The sequence below is a fragment of the Nyctereutes procyonoides genome, unplaced genomic scaffold, assembly GCF_905146905.1.
Source record: "Nyctereutes procyonoides isolate TBG_1078 unplaced genomic scaffold, NYPRO_anot_genome, whole genome shotgun sequence".
Taxonomy (NCBI): Eukaryota; Metazoa; Chordata; class Mammalia; order Carnivora; family Canidae; genus Nyctereutes; species Nyctereutes procyonoides.
The window spans coordinates 16,028,042-16,048,923 of NW_026575135.1; the positions used below are offsets into that span (position 1 = coordinate 16,028,042).

The 20,882-nt window shown below is 43.4% G+C and overlaps 2 protein-coding genes across 2 annotated transcripts in view; both read left to right on the top strand.

Annotated features, from left to right (window-relative positions):
* GRIN3A (glutamate ionotropic receptor NMDA type subunit 3A) overlaps positions 1 to 20,882 on the top strand; it is a 145,675-nt gene that overhangs the window by 111,180 nt on the left and 13,613 nt on the right. The gene's annotated exons all lie outside the window — the stretch shown is intronic.
* On the top strand, positions 13,872 to 14,384 carry PPP3R2 (protein phosphatase 3 regulatory subunit B, beta). Its single transcript, XM_055302358.1, has one exon. It carries the CDS (start codon positions 13,872 to 13,874, stop codon positions 14,382 to 14,384), a length of 513 nt encoding a protein of 170 aa, XP_055158333.1.

Below are 20,882 nucleotides of genomic sequence, written 5' to 3' on the forward strand. Positions count from 1 at the left end.
CCAAAGACCAGCAGTGTATTTCCTCATATTTCATTGGCCAAAATTGTGTCATCTGCCCTATGTAATCCAGTCAGTGTGAGGGGAATAAGATCACCATGATGGATTAGACCAATCATGAGTCATCCCCTAGGACTGATGATGGGCCAGCTTCCCTTGAAATATATGATCACATAGAGAAGACCTAAACAAAAGCAAGATTCCCTTAGGAAGAAGGAGATGGGAGAGTGGATGCTAAATAAGCAATCACTGACCTCTTCTACACTCACTCTACAAATTGAAAGTTGCTTCTGCTCTCATCCCACTCACTTCCATTCATCTATACAATAAGGTATTTGGATTTTATCATCTACAGGAGTCCTCTCAGCTTTGACCAGTGATTATGGTTTCCCTTTATATTATCCTGAGATAAAAATATTAATATTCTTTACAGTATAACATCATGGTTGAAAACAGGGGCTTTCGAGACAGTTCTGGATTTTAACCCTTTCAGGTTTGTGATATAGGACGTGATACTTGACGGTTCTAAGCCTCATCTTCTGTAAATTGGTGGTGGGAATATCTATAGGATTATAGTAAAAATTGTCAGATAAAGCTTGTAAAATATTGAGCTTATACCCAAATATACTAACCACAAGGTCACTTATGCTTTTAAGGATTTTGAAGTTTTAACATAAATATCCCAGGACTAGGGCAGCCTGGGTGGCTCAGAGGTTTAGCACCGCCTTCGATCCAGGGCGTGATCCTGGTAGATCTGGGATCGAGTCCCACGTCGGGCTCCCTGCATGGAGCCTGCTTCTCCCTCTGCCTCTCTCTCTCTCTCTCTCTCTCTCTCTCTCTCTCTCCCTCATAAATAAATAAAATATTTTTAAAATAATAAATAAATAAATAAATAAATAAATATCCCAGGACTGACAGTAATTTCAAACAAAACCAATTAAGTATGGACAAATAAGAGGACAGATTTTGAATAACAAATAATCAGCAGAAGTTATAAACTGTTTAGATGATGCATACAAAATACACTGAATTTTTTTTCAGCCATGGCTTTTAATGGGCCAAATTCAGGGGAGAGGCATTGTGGGAAATTCTGGGTGTATAGAACTGGAAGCAGTTGAATAAGAGACTGATAACAGGATCAAGTTATGGTTGTTGGGGCACCCGAGTGGCTCAGTAATTGAGCGTCTGCCTTTGGCTCAGGTCCGGTCCCACATCAGGCTCCCCACAGACAGCCTGCTTCTCCCTCTGCCTCTCTCTATGTGTCTCATGAGTAAATAAATAAAATCTTTTTTAAAAAGTTATGATTGTTAAGACCAACCTGGTCGTATGGATCAGCTGAATTTGGAAGGAGGGGAGGGGTAGGAATGAAGAGAATGGAAGAGATGCGTATTCTTAATTCCATCTCAGAGACAGAAATGAAAGAAGAATCCGTATGTGTGGTGCTAAGAGGGCCACTCCCAGCCTCGGGGAACATTCTGAACATACAGGGAGCTATTCTTTCTGAGGAATGGTGCTCTGTACTATGGCATCTCCCAGTCCATGCAATAACTGCTTTATGACAATGCTCACCTGTGTGCATTTAAACAGCAGTACACATCCTTGTGCAGGCTGACACATTTGTCTTGTACAACCTAAGATAGAATTTCTGAGTGTCACCCTCACAAAACCTACAGGTAGAATGTAATTAAATGAAGCCAATCTTCAGCTGAGCTTGGTGTCCTCTGTGAAGGCCCTCTGCCTGCTGGATTTCCCTTTGCTTGATCCATGATTTTCCACCTGCTTTTTTTTTTTAAACTCTTCTCCCAGAAAAGGTCAGAAGAAGGAAGCATACCTGTTAGTACTTTATCAGCCCTTTTGTCTTAAATGCCATACATTGCTAGGCTATGATAGTGTAGAGAAACAAAGACTGGCTCTGACATCAGACACCCCATATTGGAAACCTGCTTCTACCATCAGCTTGCCTTGGGCAAGTTGCTAAGTCACTCAGTCTCCACTTCTTCATCTCTTCTGTGGCTTCTTGTGTAGAGTAAATAAAATAGTAGTTTAATAGACACGTCCCACTCTTTCACCACCCCCCTCCCAGAGGGAGGGCTACAGTGCACAGTGCAGCAGAAGCAGGTATATTCTGGAGGGCACCTCTCCCAATAGGGGCTCTTGTGGAAAACATTACTCTGTTAATTTCTGACTTGACCTCCCATTTTCCAGGTCCAGTCCTAGTAATTAAGCCACAGAGTAATTAAGCACCCTTGTACTCTGAAAAAATATCCTAGTTTGGCTAATGAGTAATATGGTCACCTACTAACATGACATGAAAGATGCTTTTTCTTCCTATTTCTAGTAATTGGACATTAGTACTTCCTCCCCCGTGAGAATCTTGATGTATTCACCTCCCATCTCTTGGCAACCCCAGAGCTGTCTAGCTGCAGTCTCTCTGGAGGATAAACTCATTTTTTTTTTTAATTCCAGGGCTTTATCTGGTCCCCAGAGTCACCTAGAAAATTGCAGGTCCAGTTCTGCTGACCAGACTCTGGCAGTTCTCAGAGTGGAATTTTAAACTGACTTCAGTTGTTTCTCCATAGTCATCCTAACACAACTCTGTGCCCAGAGCAGACTCCTTGTCACTCAGTTCCATTGGAGAAAATGTATGGTAGACTTTAAATTCCTCCATTTCCTTTTGACTAAGCAAAAAATGTAATTTTTTTGGTAAAGTCACTGAGTGAATTTAGGGTTCCAGGGCAACTGTTTTGTGAAATCTGTTACTTGCAAACCAGGAACAGGAAGATGGCAGACCATAGACCACAGTTCAGCAAACTCCCAAAATTCTTTAAAAAAACTATGAAGATCTGTGATGATATATTTTTTTAAATCTCTTTTAAATAATGGGTTGAAGACCTAATTGGTTGAACCTTTTAACCAACTGGAAATAGTAGAGAAGGAAGAGGAAATAGTGGTCTTGGCAGAGAATGGGTATCACACTCAAAGAGTCCGAGGAGTTTCTAAGAAACCATTTGCAAAAGTATGGTTTAAGGAAACCAACGGAAATGGCACATTCTCCCAGGGCAAGTAAAGTGAAGAAGCCATTATCATATCTAGGCTCAAGAGGAAAAATGGAGAGAGCCATTCCTAGAGCTCAGGGAGGCGATGCGGAGGGCTTCCTAACAGGAGCTGTAGCCTTTGACAAGGGACATAGCCAACCCACAGTGACCCGGCTAGGAAATGGCCAGAGAATAAATTCCTGACCTCAGTCTCCTCTTGCCTCATCATCATCTCCCACCACCGCCTTAGGTAAAGGGATCCTATCACTATGGTCCACAGAGGACCTCCCCAGGGCACAAAGGTGGATGGAGAAAGATGGAGAGTGGATCTGGAAGGGCAAATGAATGTCCAGCACAGCCCCTCATGGTAGATGAAGATGGAGATGGGACAGCTGGAGGAAAGTGCCCGCAGCCTGACCATCTGAGAATGTGCACTTTCTGCACCCAAACCCAGGTCCAACCTGTAGGCAGACAGCTCATGCCTTGCCTTAATCAAAAAAGAGAGAGAAGTGCAACCAGGTCCACTGTAGCAACTCTTGGGAGCCAGGCCATCGTGGCTCCAGCTTTACTATGAGGAGGCAGCTTTATGTCCTTGGAAAAGTTACTTAACCTCTCTCAACCTCAAGTGAATCCATATCTTGCCAGATTGTTAAAAGATTCCTCTGAATCCAAGGGTGTCCTTGTGCTGTTATTGAGTGCTGAGACAAACAAATACATACTAAGTAGGAAGTTAAACATTGCCGGGAAAGGAGTTCCATCTCAGGAGTTCAGAGACCTTGATTGCATGGTGCAAGGAAAAGGAGAAGTAAATTTTGGAACAGTCTAAAGGTAAATCATTGTACTTTTCGGTGTTTCTTGATCTCAAGGGAAGTGCACAATAAGAAACTTTGCCCCCATTCCATTTCTGAGCTCATCTTCAACTTCACCTTTACTACATCCCTGAAATTGCTCCATCCATGGCCTCTCCAGTCCTGAACTTCATTTAATAAGGGATGGGACCACAGGTCAGAGATGAAGTGAGATGTCTGCTAAGCTCATTATTAGGTTATTTTTTTAAAGCTGACGGTAAATGATTTGTTTTCAAGAGCACTGTAGAGGCGCACATGTAAAAATAACCGGTCTCAAAATATCTCCGTCACAAAGGTACATCAAAACATCGAATGCAAATTGCTTAACCTCTCTGAGTCTCCTCTGCTCATTGGAGAGAACAATATTTGGTGCTTCTGGCTTGGTGTAAGGAACAGGGATAATGTACATAAAGGCGTCTGCCATCTAGAAAAGCAGGTGTTGAATGAATGGTAGTCATCATATTTGTCTGCCATGAACCAACTGAGTGACCTTCAACAAATCACTAAAGTTCTCTCAGGTTTGTTTTCTCACCTTAAGATTGAGCTGTGTAGCATGTCCAGCTCAAAGAACGCTGTAGTTCTCAGGCTGACAGGTTTAGAGGGATCCTGTCCTAAAAGATACGGATCCTGGGACACAGAGAAGGACAGTGAACTGACTGGCCTCCAGTCTGGGCTCTCCATCTCTGACCATGGCCCAAGACCACCAAAACGTGCATCCCATAGGAGACTTACTAGTTTGTTCACTGATAAAATGGAGTTGTCTTGCGGTAAATCCATTCTTCCTTCCATTAATATTTTCGGGGGAGGCGGGGAGGAAAGGATTAACCAACTACGCATTGAAAGCCAAATAGATCACACAAGTCACATCAAGAGGCTTCAATGCTGGTCAGTTTTCCTTCCATTTTTGTCTTTAAAACCCAAAGGGAATGGTATGGGGGTGGGGGAGGAGTGAGTTTTAATGCAGTCTTTTCTGCTCTTGACAACTAGGTCACATCTCAACAGCCTCCTGCCCCTCTCATCCCTACCCCTTCCTTTTTCAATTTAAAATGTCACTGCTATCCAACCTGATGAAAGTTATGGCGAGGCAAGGAGAGTTAATGACTGTAGATTGCTTTAAATTGAAAACCCGTGTATGTCGGGAGCCACCTTAACAGCTGAGTGCTTCCCTTGGAATAGCCTAAGTAATTAAGTTTCATATTTAAGCCAAGCATAAGGTCAGATGGATCCTATCCAGGTAGTGCTTTCTGGAAACGTGAGAAGCACAACACTGTACGTGTGTCCTTCTATGATGTGGTGTGGAATTGTGCATGAAGAAAGGGAGGCCAATCTCAGAAAGGCCTTCCCTTCTTACGCTCTGCTACCTGAACAAATTCATCCATCCATCCATCCATCCACCCACTCATCAGCACACATGTATTGAAGCCCTGTGTGCCAGCCCTGCATCAGGTGCAGCGGATGCAGAGAGGAATACAGAACTCACAGGCAGGGAGACAGACCTGTGAACAAACCCCGTACACCACATCGTCACAGGGACAGCAGGAGAAGAAGACACAGGCAAGCCCATGAATCACTTATGGAAGAGTAAGAATGAATCAGAGAGGGCTTCCTGGAGGAGGTCACCCCTGTAGGGGAAAGAACCCTCCAGCCAGAGCATGAGCAAGACACTGAGGCACGGATTGCAAACCATATTGCAAGCGATATGGTTTGGCCCCACCCTCCGGAGACACTGCACCCAGTTCTGCTGGATGGACAGGACTTGATGCCCTTCTAGTGGTGCCCTCCTTAGGGATTCTGAGATCATAGACGGCCACCTTGCCTTGTGTTCTGACGTGTAGCTCCCCTGTTACTCCCACTACCGCAGAGACATCCTTTTAAATCTCCATATGGAAGGCAGTCTGAAATAACTGAAAAAATTTCAGCTCCAAAAGTAGACATACAGAGGTTTGACACCCCGCTCCATCACTGTGTGTCCCTGCAAGCCATGCAGCTTCCAAAACTTCAGCTCCTTCCCCCCAAACTGGGAATGATAATGGAATCTACTTCTAAATAGTGAAATATATTTAACGAGTTATTTTAGGAAGAATACTGATCTTAATAAATGTCCCCTCCTCTTTCCCTGAGTATAGAGTTACGTGTGCAGAAGAAAAAAAAAATATTTGGTAAATAACTAGCACGTGTAAGAAATTACAGTTGGTGCACCCTCTGGACCAACTTTTGGACCCGTCTCCAAAAAAGCGGGAGCTTCTTATCATTACACGCCTCTTACAATTCCACCGTAAAGATTCTTTTCTGTGTTACTTACACATGTTTATAAAACTGAAGACTGTTTTCCTGGAGGACTTGGGAAATGCATGATTCTGGAATTTTCTGCCTTGCAGAGTGCTGGATTAACCAGCTGTTACCCTATCGTGTTATTCCTTTCTTCCAACTCAGCTTCTAAGTTTGAGCGGGGAAACCTGAAAATGGTGTATGCAGACCAATAAGAGGCACTTAGATCAGATTTTTAGGGGAACAGCAGGTAACTATTTTCTTTAAATGTGATCACTGGTATTTCAAAGTCAGGTTACCGGATGGGCAGGCTGGAGCCCTAGAGTTCTCCTGTGTGGTTTTCCTCTCCTGCCACATCAACACAAAGGTGGGGCTGGTGCTCTGTTGCTCTCTGCTTATAATGCATGACAGAAGTTTGAATTTTGTTATGAGAAAAACTAATTCCAGCGGGGGGCCCCCTTCACCCTTGCTAATGACCAAGTAAACAGAGCTCATGGAATAAGGGTCTCTTCCTTCGTATACAAGAGATGCTTGGGCATAAATTATGCCCGAGATGATATACTGTTAATAGTTTTTGGTTTTTCCCCTGGTTACATTCAGTGGAGTCATGAATATTTATGAATATAGTTATTTACTATGCAACTGAAAGGTGTGAACGGTGCTCAAACTGATTAGGATTATTGTGAGAGACAGTCTTCCTTCCAGGTTTTCGGATTTCCATACGCTGAAATCTATAGGGGAATCACATGAAACAGGACTCCTCCCTAATTACTCTTCGTGCTAATAAGTAGTTGCTTCCAAGGCTCTCAAGATTCTGGCTGGAAAAAACCCAGCTTGGAAAGCTTGGAAATGTGTGAAGCTTGCCATCTAGCGGCTCTGATGTGAAGTGTCACAGCCGATCAGAAAAGCCATCTTTTTTTGTTCTTCACAAACCTCATTAATCAAGTCTAAGAAGGTGAGAAATTGACCTCACATTCCCTCTGTCATACCCAAGGCCTCCGAAGACCCTTTGTCCCGATGCAGCTGTGGGAAGTGGTGGAGTTTCAGGACACGTCAGATGAGAAGGCGGCATCATGGGGGAGCCCAGGGACCCATAAGGGGTGCCCCTCTCATCACATTTTAGGTGGCTTCCTGCAACATCTGAGCACGCGGGGCTGCTCAGCCAGAGGAGCCAGTGCAGTCCCATGTGGGACTTCGCCTCTGTCCGCCCCCATCCTGTCCAGTAAGACTTCAGGCCTGGTGTTATGGGTTGAACTGTGTTCCCCAAAAAGACATGATGAGGTTCTAATGAACTAACCCCCTGGTACTTCAGAACAAGGCCTGGTTTGGAAATAGGCTCATTGCAGACATGATTAGTTAAATTGAGGTGTGGTCACACTCTAGAGGGATGGGTCCCTAATCCAACATGCCTGGTTGGCGTCTTCTAAGAAGACGGTCACTCTGGAGAGACAGACACAGGGAGAGCACCATGAGCATGAGGCAGAGGTTGGACTTACGCAGCTGCAAACCAACGGATGCCAAAGACACCAACAAACTGTTAGATGCTCGGAATAAGCAAAGAAGGACCCCTCTAAGGTTTCAGAGGGAACATGGCCCTGCTGACATCTCGATTTCAGACTTGTAGTCTCCAGAACTGGGAGACAGCTTCTGTTTAAGCCCCAGTTTGTGGTACTTTGCTACGACAGCGAAGCAGATGAGTGCACCCAGCCTTTCACCTCCAGGGCTTCGTTCAGCCTACTGCAGGCTCTCATTTTCCAGACAAGCTCATGTGGTTGTCCTTGGTTGTGAGCTGCCCTCCCAGCTGCCAGTCTCTCCCCTTCACAATGCCCGATTAATCTTTCTAGAATAGAATCCTGATTCAGTCATTCTTGTGTGCTTTCTATCACTCTTTCGGTGTCCTATAAAAACCACATGTCTTGGCCCAACATTCAAAACTCCCATTGAGCTGGTTCCTTCCATTTCACTTCGGTATTTTACTCCAGTCCTTCAGCCACATTGCACCAGTTGCTGTGATCCCCACCTCTCCCTTTCCCATTTCTGTGGTTATGGGACCTGCCCCCCCTTGTCTTCGTCAGGTCAGGATCAAACAGTACTTCCTGCAAAGACAAGTCTTCCTCTATTTGTTACCAGCAAGAATTCTAGGAATTTCCCAACAACTTCTCAATTCTCTGAATTCTTATAGCTCTTAGCTTTACGTTTCTGACGACATCTTTCCTTTTCTATCTTATGTTATAACTAACTACAACTTTCTAATGCCTCAAGTCACTCAGCAGCAAGCAGGCTTTCTCAGTGCTCTACATGTTGAAGAAACATGATTGGATAAATGATGTCCTGTAAGGAATGATTGAATAAACACTGCACTTTCTTTAGTGTCTAGGAAATAGACATTCCTTCACTTCATCTAATACTGTGCTCTCCTGTGACCTCCCTGTTCTGGCCACAGGGGCCTTTTTAAAATCCTTCTATTTAAGACCCTCCTCCTGCCCCAGTGCCTTTGCACATGTAGTTCCTTCCTCCCGGAACACTCATCCCTCACTCATTCCGGAGCATCCAATTAATTTATTCTTCTCCTTGATATTTCAGCTTAATCATGATTTCCCCAATGAAAGTTTAGTTCATCTTTTTGACTGGATCAAATTCGCATTGTGTGAACTCCACTGGCACCACAAATTCCTAATGCGTTACCTCTTACCTGCAACACTCACCACAGGTGCCCCTTTAACATTTCTGGGCATGGTAATTTGGCTAATGCCCATCTTCCCTGCAAAACTGTCAGCTCCATGAGGACAGAAACAGCTGGAAAAGTATCTGCTTTAGGTCACTATGCTATGCATGCTTCTTGTATAGTAGATGTTTAATAAATATTTGTGAAGAAAGCAAATGAATATAGTTGAGTATATCTACATGTACACGTATATAACAGTCTGTTAAAATTTTCTAGGCAAGCCTAAAGTAAGCACAATTGTAACATCTATCATTTTTGTACCTACTATGTGCTAGGCATTGAGCCTAATTCTCTAATGTGTTCTATCTCATTTAATCTTGAAAATGATGCAATGAGTTAGCAATTGTTGCCCCAGTTTTATAGATGAGCAGTGATTTAAATAAGTAATTTTGCCCAAGATCATAGAGTTGTTAAATAGCAAAGCAATGATTGAAAGCTCTAGGCAGCCCAGGTGGCTCAGCGGTTTAATGCCACCTTCAGCCCAAGGTGTGATCCTGGAGACCCGGGATCAAGTCCCACATCGGGCTCCCTGCATGGAGCCTGCTTCTCCTCTGCCTGTGTCTCTGCCTCTCTCTGTCTCTCTCTCTCTCTGTCTCTCGTGAATAAATAAATAAAAATCTTAAAAAAGAAAAGAAAACCAGTGCTCATACTAAACACCATGCCAGAATTACAAAAGAAAATCAAACATATTATTCTTGATCTTTTTGGATACACACGTTATGCATAAAAGACTAAGCAAATAGTGCTACATCTTTCCAGTCATACTGTTTGTTTATTTATTTATTTATTTATTTATTTTGCTTATGATAGTCACAGAGAGAGAGAGAGGCAGAGACACAGGCAGAGGGAGAAGCAGGCTCCATGCACCGGGAGCCCGACGTGGGACTCGATCCCGGGTCTCCAGGATCGCGCCCTGGGCCAAAGGCAGGCGCCAAACCGCTGCGCCACCCAGGGATCCCCGTCATACTGTTTATTAAACTGTAGATCTCTCAATAGCAAAACTGTTTATTTCTCAAGGGACTCTATCTTGTTCACCACAGAAGACCCATCAGCTGGCACAGGGCCTGGCTCACAGTAGGTGTTTGATATATATTTGTTAAATGGATTTGAACTTGAAACAACGTTTGTCACATCCAAGAAAAACAAAACACATATAGCCAGGGCCAAATGTCTGCTTTGGAGAAAGCAAATAAAGAGTAAGAAAGGAAAAGGAAAGAAGATAGAGTACAAAAGATAGGTGCACATGGTATGCTATTTTAGATGGCTTTTTAATTATTTTAGATGTTCTCTCACTCAAATCTAAAATAATACTATGACACCATTATATATTTTTAAAAGATTTTATTCATTTATTTGAGAGAAAAAGAGAGAGAGAGAGAGCACCAGCAGGGAAAGGGGCAGCGGAAGGGGAGAAGCAGACTCCCCCTGAGCAGGGAGCCTAATGTGGGGGCTCAATCCAAGGACCCTGGGATCATGACCTGAACTGAAGGCAGGCAGACACTTAACTGACTGAGCCACCCAGACGTCACTACGACACCGTATTATTCCTGCTTTGCAGATGAGAAAGCTGATGCTCAGAAAAGGTTTTAAACTCAGGGCTGTGTGGTTCCGCAGTCTACAGGATGGCTAACCTCAACACAGATTAATGTTAAATATGGTAATTTGCAACACCACAGATAGGTGTGGGCTTCCAGGCCAAGATCAATGACCCACTACCTGGGAAGCTCCCAGAATGGCTGTGTGATACTGCTCAGAAACCCATTCTCCTGACTTGGAAGATGAGGCCTTAAATGAGCCAAAGGATCCATCACTTCCATTTCTATTGGTTTTATTTTCCAATATCAGTGATTTTTGCACGTGACCATCTCATAGTTCTTTCCCTGAAATTTCTTGAGGAAAAAATAATGGCTTGCTGAAATGGAAGTGCCATTAGGCTCCTGATTTCTTCCGGCACAATCAGTGAACCCTTTTAATTTACTTACTGCAGTGAATGTCCAATGGTCCAGATCCCTCCCAGTGATAAAGAGAAAAAGTAACACTGAAAATGACTAGGAATAACAGCCAGAGAAAATTGAAGCAATGGCATTGAGCTGCATAATAATGCTGAACTATGAAGTTTATGAAATGTGGAGCAATGGGGGACTCAGCTTCACATGGACCAAAACTTAAGATCCAGCATGACATTGCATCCTCTGCAGGACAGGAGTAAAGCAATTCTTGGTAACACACTGAATTATTTTAGTGAAGTGGGACCATCCTCCTGAGAGTGTCTGTTCAACCAGGAGTTAACCTCTCCTCTCATGTAACATTTCTATATGCATGCCCACCTCTCACTCTCAGAATGACCACATGCAGTGGAGAAGGCAGTTATAATTACTATCACCATTCTACAGATGAGGAGGCTGAGGTGGGTACAGAAATGGCTCCTCGAAGGGCTCATCGCTAATCCGGTTAGAGCAGGGACTGGAACCTGGTCTACTGAATTCTTATGCTCTTTCCACTACCCCTCACTACATAGAAGAATAGAGGAATTCACTTACTAAAAGTTTCCACGCTAATATCTCTTTCCACGTGATGACCATCAAGGGTAAGTCAGTGAAGACTCCAGAAGCATGCCTGATGGGCCCGTGAGGTCGTCACTGGCTTCCTCAAGCCTGTGATGGAAGGTTTGCAGTCAATCCTCAAGGAGTATGCTGAACTGGGGGAGCCAAAGTCAATGCTGAGAAAATGCTTAGGGCAGTAGGTGGCACCGTGTAAATGGCACACGAGGAATGCTCAGTAAATAACAGACACGTAGGGACCCAGGCTGCCAACTGATCATTCTTTAAGACTTCATCTTCACCAGCAGGGTAAATAGTACTGAAAATAGTAGTAATATTAAAAATGATTAAGGTTTATCATATCAGCTAAGGTCAACTTTAATCCTCCTACAGCTGTAAACATGTATTATTAGCCCCATTTTACAGATGGGAAAAACTGCTGTTAAGCAAGTTGTTTGAGGCCTTAGCGCTACTAAGTGGGCCGTTCAGACCTGATGCTAGGTGATTCTCTTTTAAATTTTTTCCACTCTATCATGCTTCTTTCAGATCTAGCTCATTCAGTCACTTGGGATAATAATTCAGTGGTTTGTTGTAGTCTACGAAGCTTGCCTTTCCCTTTAAATTGTCTAGCTCTTGGGGAAGATACCCCATAGCTTTGTTGTGGGATAGAATCATGTTTCAGCACAATCGCCATGAGAGTGATATTTTGGCTGAACTTAAAACACAAAGAAGGTGTTAGCATTTTTTTTTATTTATTTTTATTTTTATTTATTTATGATAGTCACAGAGAGAGAGAGAGAGAGGCAGAGACACAGGCAGAGGGAGAAGCAGGCTCCATGCACCGGGAGCCCGACATGGGATTCGATCCCGGGTCTCCAGAATCGCGCCCTGGGCCAAAGGCAGGCGCCAAACCGCTGCGCCACCCAGGGATCCCGGTGTTAGCATTTTTTTTTTTAATTTTTTTTTTAATTTTTTATTTATTTATGATAGTCACATAGAATGAGAGAGAGAGAGGCAGAGACACAGGCAGAGGGAGAAGCAGGCTCCATGCACCGGGAGCCCGACGTGGGATTCGATCCGGGTCTCCAGGATCGCGCCCTGGGCCAAAGGCAGGCGCCAAACCGCTGCGCCACCCAGGGATCCCGTGTTAGCATTTTTTAAGTGAGTGTTTGTCCCGTTGGGTTTGATTTAGTGGTCTGGGGTTCCCCCTTAGTCCCTTTGAACAGCATTGCTCTTGAATCCGATTTATTTCTTATGCATTTGGAGTAACTGATGTGCTTCCAAAGGAAGAAAGAATATGGGGAAGGGGGAGTAGTGCATCAGATTCCCATTTAACAAAAAGGACAAATCCAGTTTAAGCAAAGAGGAAAGAGTGACACCGCAGAAGGGCCACTGGCACTCTCAGAACAAGCCAAAGGTTTCTCTGGGCTCATCACAGCCATCCCCAGAGTGGTCTGCAGGACAGCCATCAGGCACCAGTTCAACAGCGAGGAAGACCAGTTGTAAGATGATGAATTCCAAGTAACAATAGGGCAACCAAGGCTAATATTCTGGGGAACCGTGTGTTCTTGAAAAATGCCCTGAATCCAGGTTGCGTGTATTCCTCGGGAATATGTCACCGCCTGTAGGTGATCATGTGAGAAATCCTGTGTGACCTCTGAGTGGTCTCTTAGAAAGGCCCTGAACCCCATACCTTGACAAGAGTCAATGACCTCAACGGGAAGGAGATCAAGGCTGGCTTCCCCTCCCAGAGAATTTAGGAAAAATAGGTGTAAGACCAACCCTGTGATGTGCCACCTCACTTGGTCCCGCCTCTAGGCCTTCATAATAAGCAGGAAGGGCCGAAGCCTGAGCTTCCCTCCCTAATGCCTTGCAGGTTTATTAAGCGTATGTACTGCAGGACAGGTGCTGTGGGGGCGGAGGGGGGGGACTGCCCTTTTGGGGGTGACTTGCTAAGGAAATGTGAGGAGGTGAGAAGGTAAAATCCTAGCAAGGGAACTAGAGAGAAAATCGAGGGATCCCTGGGATCGAGCGCAGCGGTTTGGCGCCTGCCTTTGGCCCAGGGCGTGATCTTGGAGACCCGGGATCGAGTCCCACGTCGGGCTCCCTGCATGGAGCCTTCTTCTCCCTCTGCCTGTGTCTCTGCCTCTCTCTCTCTCTCTCTCTGTGACTATCATAAATAAATAAATAAAATTTTCAAAAATTTAGAGAGAAAATCGAGGAGGGCCAGGAGAGAAGGAAGGAGGGCGCAGGGGCAGCCTGTGGGCCTCTGGGTTCCCGGGCGCATCCCGCACCTCAGCTCCCCCCTGCTCCCCGCCTGGCTCCCCACCCCCGCTCGCTGGGGCTGGGGGCTCCGTCTGGTCGTGGTGGTCCCGCGAGCCCCCCAAGGCTGCCCGCGCCCCGCAACCGTCCGCCCCCCGCGCCCCCAGCGCCCCAGCGAGGGGTGCCCGCGTGCACAATGGGGAACGAAGCCAGTTACCCCGAGGAGATGTGCTCCCACTTCAGCCAGGACGAAATTAAGAGGCTGGGCAAGCGGTTCAAGAAGCTGGACCTGGACTGCTCGGGCGCCCTGAGCGTGGACGAGTTCCTGTCGCTGCCCGAGCTGCAGCAGAACCCGCTGGTGCAGCGAGTGGTCGACGTCTTCGACACGGACGGCGACGGAGAGGTGGACTTCAGGGAGTTCATCCTGGGGGCCTCCCAGTTCAGCGTCAGGGGGGACGAGGAGCAGAAGCTGAGGTTTGCCTTCAGCATCTACGACATGGATAAGGACGGCTACATCTCCAACGGGGAGCTCTTCCAGGTGCTGAAGATGATGGTCGGGGACAACCTGAAAGACTGGCAGTTACAGCAGCTGGTGGACAAGACCATCATCATCCTGGATAGAGACGGGGACGGGAAGATCTCCTTCGAGGAGTTCAGTGCTGTGGTCGGAGGCCTGGAGGTGCACAAGAAGCTGGTGGTAATTGTGTGAGCTTTTCCTTAAGAGCACACCCACCAACCCTTACTTCCCTTTCTGTCCCTTTTGAGATGGGCTCCAGGCAGCCCAGCAGCCCTCTCTCTGACTTACTTGGAAGTGCGTCTCTTTGTCAAGCCACGTTTTTCTAACACGAACCTCGTGACCAACTCGGTGTCATTCATTCTTTTTCTCTCAGCGATTCAGGGTAACGCTCTAACTGGGGGAGACCAAGAGGAAGGAGCGTGGTGGGGAAAGAAAACCAAATGGTTTTTCTAAACGTCTTTTTCTTGGTTTTGTTTTGTTGTGGGTTTTTTTTTAAGATTGTATTTATTTATTAATAAGAGACACAGAGAAAGAGAGAGAGGCAGGGACACAGGCAGAGGGAGAAGCAGGCTCCATGCAGGGAGCCCGACGTGGGACTCGATCCCGGGTCTCCAGGATCAGGCCCTGGGCTGAAGGCGGCACTTAACCGCTGAGCCGCCCAGGCTGCCCTTTTTCTTGGTTTTGACGCAGAAACCAAACTATAAAGAGTCAAAAAGAACTTTAAAAATCCCAAAATGAGAAAATATACACATCTTGGCCTTTACCTCTCGTGGTGTTGTATATGGGAGAAAATTGCACAATTTAAATCAGGTGTTGGGTGGATAGTTTTGACTTACTTGCAGCCAGGTTCTCACGACGGATTGTTAACTTCCTGTGGTGGCAACAGGAGCAGATATATTTCTCTTGGCCGAACACCTCTTTGATCAGCTCTCTCTGGGCAGCGAAAGCCCGTCTTTCCCTTTCCTGGGCTGCAGCCCGCTGCCCACCCTACGTGCAGAAATCCCTGAGCCTGTCTGGAGGGTTCCTCCTGTCCCATCGTTTCAGCTCCTGACCAGAAACTGGTCTCAGGACTCTTATAAGAAATACTGAACCTGGATTAAGTGCCCAGCCCAACTATCAGCCTCGGTGGCAGTCTTTCAGGGTGGGCTACCCATCCCGATACGAAGTTCACTTAAGACTGCTTCCAGCCAAACAGGGTGGGGGCCTTCCCAGAAAGCCCTTACCTCCAAAACTCAGGCCCCCCACCACCACCACCCCAGTTAGAGGGAAAGGGACAGATTCAGAGTCATTCTTCCCACAGGACAGAGGCAAACACAATCAAAAGATGCAGATACGGGCAGACCTGTCTCTGCAGAAGCGGGGGTGCCGTCTGTACTAGCTAAACTTAGTTTTAGAAATCAGACCCCGGGCCTGGCAGGGAAGCTGAGAGCTCTTTCACCCCAGGAAGCTTTTCTCTTGGAACACTCAGCCCATATTTCCTCATACCCTAATACACCTGCAGCCAAGGTGTGTACTGGAGCCTATTTACACTGGGCAAAGGCAACGTGTGTGCATCTCTTCCTAGCTCTGTGTTAGTGACGTCATCACGTTGATGGATTGAAATTGGCCACCGTGGAACTAGCACATCACGGGAAGGAGCAAAAAATTTTCATTTTGTTTGGAGAACCAGTATGAGTAAGTATATCACCGCCTGTACTGCAGATCTTACCAGATCTCTGAGGTCCCACTTAACTGTCAGTTCTCAGAAAACAAGGTGTCCTTGGTCCCAGCATTTGCCACTTCACACCAATCCTCTTCCTTACAGTGGACCACTCCCCCATGGAAGGGCTTAAGGCTCTCAAAACACCAGTACAATGAAACATTCTCTCCCTACACAGGACAAAACTCAGGTGATTTTACTCAGGATGAGGAATATCTGTTTGAAAGATACTATTATCCTTATATTTTGAAGAAGCTAGTAGCTGGTCTTGAAAAAAACAAAAGTAGGAAAAATAAGTCCACAAATTTAATTACTGTCAGGGCACCCATCTACCAAGGCTCCCTGCCATACTTTTTATTTTCTAGATTATTTAGGAACCACAAAAAATAGAGGAGTCTCTGTCCTTTAATTCCTGTGCAGTCCTAGAAAATGTATTAATACTCAAGAAATGGCCCCAACCCTGTGTGATACCTTCATTGCAGGATAGCATCAATTCAGACACACTTGGGTTTGGAGTTGCTTACAACTGGGTTTTTATGACGGTCCTTTATTAACTCTGTGAGCATAAGCAAGTTACTTAACCTCTCAGGGTCAGTTCTCCTAATGAAAACGAGGATCCACTATATGGTTATTTTGAAGATTCAAAAATATAAAACATGTAAGGGGTGCCTGGATGGCTTAGTCAGTAGAGCATGCAACTCTTGATCTCAGGGTTGTGAGTTTGTGCCCCATGTTGGGTGTAGAGCCTACTAAAATAATAATAATAATAATAATAATAATAATAATAATAATAATATAAAAAGTAAAGTGCCTAGAGCACAATGAGTTCATTGTAATTTCCTTCTCTTCCCCCCTTTACTCCACTTCTATTAGATCAAGATACATAAGGGAAAGAATTCTTCGTCTTGAACTCTTTCTTAGTACTTAGCTATAGCAGTGTAAAATTAGCTGGATGTTTGTATAATCCTAATCCAGAAAAGAAACAATGTCATAGCCCTCCCGACCCCCTCATGTGCAGAGGTAACGAGAGACTTCTTGACCAGAGAAAGTTTAGAAGACTCTCATTCTAGCCCAACCTATTTGACTTTGTGGAGGAAACTATGCAAGAGGAAAGTCCGCATGTGTAGTGCTAGCTGACAAGGCCTCTCGGAGACTTTTCTTTTATATACTCTGCAGTGTACACATTAAAATATGGAAATTTAAAAATTACGACCAAGGGTTTGAAGCATGTTGAATTACATGTTTAAATTTAACAAGAGGAGGAAAAATATTTCAGCTCCTGGAATGGCTGGAATTAACAAGCTAATTGCTCCATCAGTCTACTTAATGTAGTTACCCAGAGCTTTATGGTAATGACCTTGAACTGAGAACTGTTTCTACTTTTAGCAACTGGAAAGATCTGACTGTACGGATATTTGGGGAGAAAGATCACATTTACTTCCAAGTTAGAATGCTTTGATTTTTCTGTTAGTTGCTGGTTGCCAACAAATATAGTTCTGTACAACTCCTTGAGTGATAATGGTAGTTAACATTTATTGAACCACTGTTCCAGATACTGTTGAATTTGTTATATCATTTAATCATAACAACACTGTGAAGTAGGTGCCATCATTCGGTTTAATGCATGAAGCTGTAGAGAGATCTAGAATCTCCTCCAAGATCTCCCAGTTGGTAAGTGGCAAAGCAAGAACTTGAACTAGGCTTTTTTATTTATTTATTTATTTATTTATTTATTTATTTATTTATTTATTTATTTATTTATATTTTTAAGATTTATGCATTCATTTGAGAGTGTGCACCCATGCACTGCAGTGTGGAGCTTGCTTCTCCCTCTGCCTGTGTCTCTGCCTCTCTCTCTCTCTGTGTCTCTCATGAATAAATAAATAAAATCTTTAAAAAAAATAAAAATAAAAAATAAACTGATAATAGCAACCAATATACTTCCAGGCTATACAGATTAGTAACAATATGTTGTTATAAATCCAATATTAATGGATTGTATCTGCTCTCTACCATATGTTGCAATCCCAAACCACAAGACACTTCTTTTTTTTTTTTTTTGAAATAGGAGAAAATACAGTCTTAACTCTGTTGGTTTATCCTCAAAGTCTATCATGCTTTAGAGGCATTCTCAGGGAAAAACCTCTCAGAAAATATTTTTTGTTTAGTTACAAATTCTATTCTTCACTTGTACTATTGAATCTCTTTGTTAGCATATAGGAAGTCATTGATCTGGCTACTGTGTTTTATCTGTTTTGCATGCCTTGAAAAGGGAATGGCTTGGGTGTTTTTTAAAACAAGGTGGCACCGTAATAGGCCACTAGACTGAGAATCAGACTGGACGCCTCTCCTTTCATATTGGCTACTGTAGCTATCCCAAAGGCTGGTGACTGTGCGCATAGCAGCAAATCATGTGTCAGCGTTAAAGGCATTAGCTGGTTCACAATGAAAAACCACAACATTGAAGAGACACCAGCAGCAAGACAGCTGTGTACATCAAAGGCTACAGTCTGAAAACTCATAGGGTTTATCTGACCTGCAAGTAAATTTTTTTGTTGTTTTATGTGATGTTTGTCCTCACAAGTTTTTTATTTGCCAATATTTTTAAAATCTGAAGCTCTTAAATCAAAATCAAAATGAGCATAAAGGAATGCATGCCACCCCAAGATGAGAGTGACCTTTTATTGGCTAAGATACCTATGACCTATGAAGCATGTGGCTAAAATGGAAAGTTTCAAGGAAGAGAAAACCTGCTCCACTCTTTAGTACAAAAGCTCAAGATGGACTAAAGTGTTCATTATTTTTCAAAAATAGTGCAACTGGTCATAAAACATTTATCCCAACAACCAATATTTTCTAACAGCTGAAACAATAAGTTTACAATAGTCAAAACAGATATAGCCATATAAAACTTCAAACCTCCATATAATAAAATCTAACAAAAACTAACAGTCAACTTGAAATTAGAGAAACATAAATAATACGTAGGAAAGAGGTTAATAGCTTTTTTTCAACAAAAAGCCTTGCCTTGTCTGGAATGCATAACCAGCAAAGGATATAAATATATGATTCATACAAAAGGAGATGGAAAAAACATCAAAAAATAGCCTCCCTAAGTAAATACAAATCAGAATGTTTAAAACAAGAAAAAATGATTGCATATAAAACAGGCTTGGCAGGGATGTGAGCATTCTGTGCATCGGGCAGCATCAGGAACAGTGTTCACACTTTGTGAAGGATGCTTCACACATCATGAGGCCTCAAAACAGTAATATCATCTGACTTGTTAATCCCACCCACTGTATATATATATATATATATACATATATATATGCATATATACATATATATATATATCTCAGAGAATCAAAACCGATTTTTAAATGTTATGCACAAAAGATTTTTTTGTTGTAGCAATATTTAGCATGTATATATAATATTAAAGAAAATTAAACACCTGACAGTTTGAGATTAGTTGCCAATTATGGTAAATAATAGGTGATAAAATAAAGCCATTAAATTAATAAATAAAATGACTGTAAATACACATTTTTGGAAAATAGTATTTTTTTAAAAAAAAGCATAGTTGTTACATATTTACATAATTCTGGAAAATACATATGTATATGGTTCATATGCAGTTCAGAAAAGAAAATAAGAACTGAAAGTATTTTGTAGGGACACCTGGCTGGCTCAGTTGGTTAAAGCCTGTGACTCTTGATCTCGGGATTGTGAGTTTGAGCCCCCCATGAGATGTAGATACTTATTTTTTTAAAAAGAAACTATTTTTATGGGAAAAGGATTATGGTTAATCGTCTCTAAAGTTTAGAAATGTTTTTCTGAGTTGCTTTAGTAATAAATCAAGATTTCCAAAAGACCACACAATGGAGAAATGTAGCAAATTGAGTACCAGGTCCTAGGCTAAAAAGTGGTTGCAGAAGCCTAGAAGGGGCAGGGGCTTGGAGAAGGCAAGGAACAGAAGGAATGTTTCCTGAACAGGATGGGCAGTGCCACACTGATGGAGCCATTAAGCAGATTACAGATTAAAGAAGACAGAGGTTCCCAGCCCCCAGGGCCTGGAAAGTGATGAGACTTTCCCACAAACACTGGTTGCTGTCCATCTACATCATTTTGCTAATGCAAATGTGTGAGCACTGTTAATTAACTTTGCTTATGCATTGTCCTGCTGGATTTTGCAGATCATCTCCTCTTGTTTCTTTTGTTAAATGTGATCTTTCCATCTGTCTTCATTGATGAAAAAATTCCAGATCCTCTGAGTGAACATCTTCTTTCTCTCTCTTCATAATTATTGTTATTATTATTATTTTTTTTTTTAGAAATCCCAAATGATTGCACCTTACACTTTTACCCTACCCTCCAGCCAGGTAAACTGTATCCCTTGCGAGCTGTCCTTGGGACCTCCGAGCCCAGCCTCCTGCAAGTCTCCATCTTCTGTCCCTCCCCCACAAAGGATCACTTGTATAGATACAACAATGAAGCTGCCAAATTTGTTGAGCTGCTGCTCCTCCAAGCAAAATAGTGGGTGGCAAAAAAAAAGTGTATAAATCAGGTCTTCTAGATTAGAAACCGTATTTGCTTCCTATGTATGTACCCTGCTTCCAAGTATCTAGGAGTCATCCATAGTTCAGACTTTCCATAGCTCTTCTTTCCTTTACCTTTCACTAAAATCATTATTCGTCCCCAACTCTTGTTCTTACTAAAGAAAAAGAAAATCAGTTTGAACACCAGGATTGGGCTTTACAGACTCAGAGAAGAGATGATGCAAAGTTTAACGCACTAGATCACTAAAATATAAAATGATTTCCCCTGGTTCTTGTAGTTATTTTATTCTGGGGGAAGCCTACTTTAATGGGTACTGGAAATCTCGAGATCAACTAACTAAGTTTCTTTTCAGATACATATTGTATTTAATAGGCATGTATTGAACACCTACTATACACCAAGCTTTTGGACGCATATAAAGAAAGGCA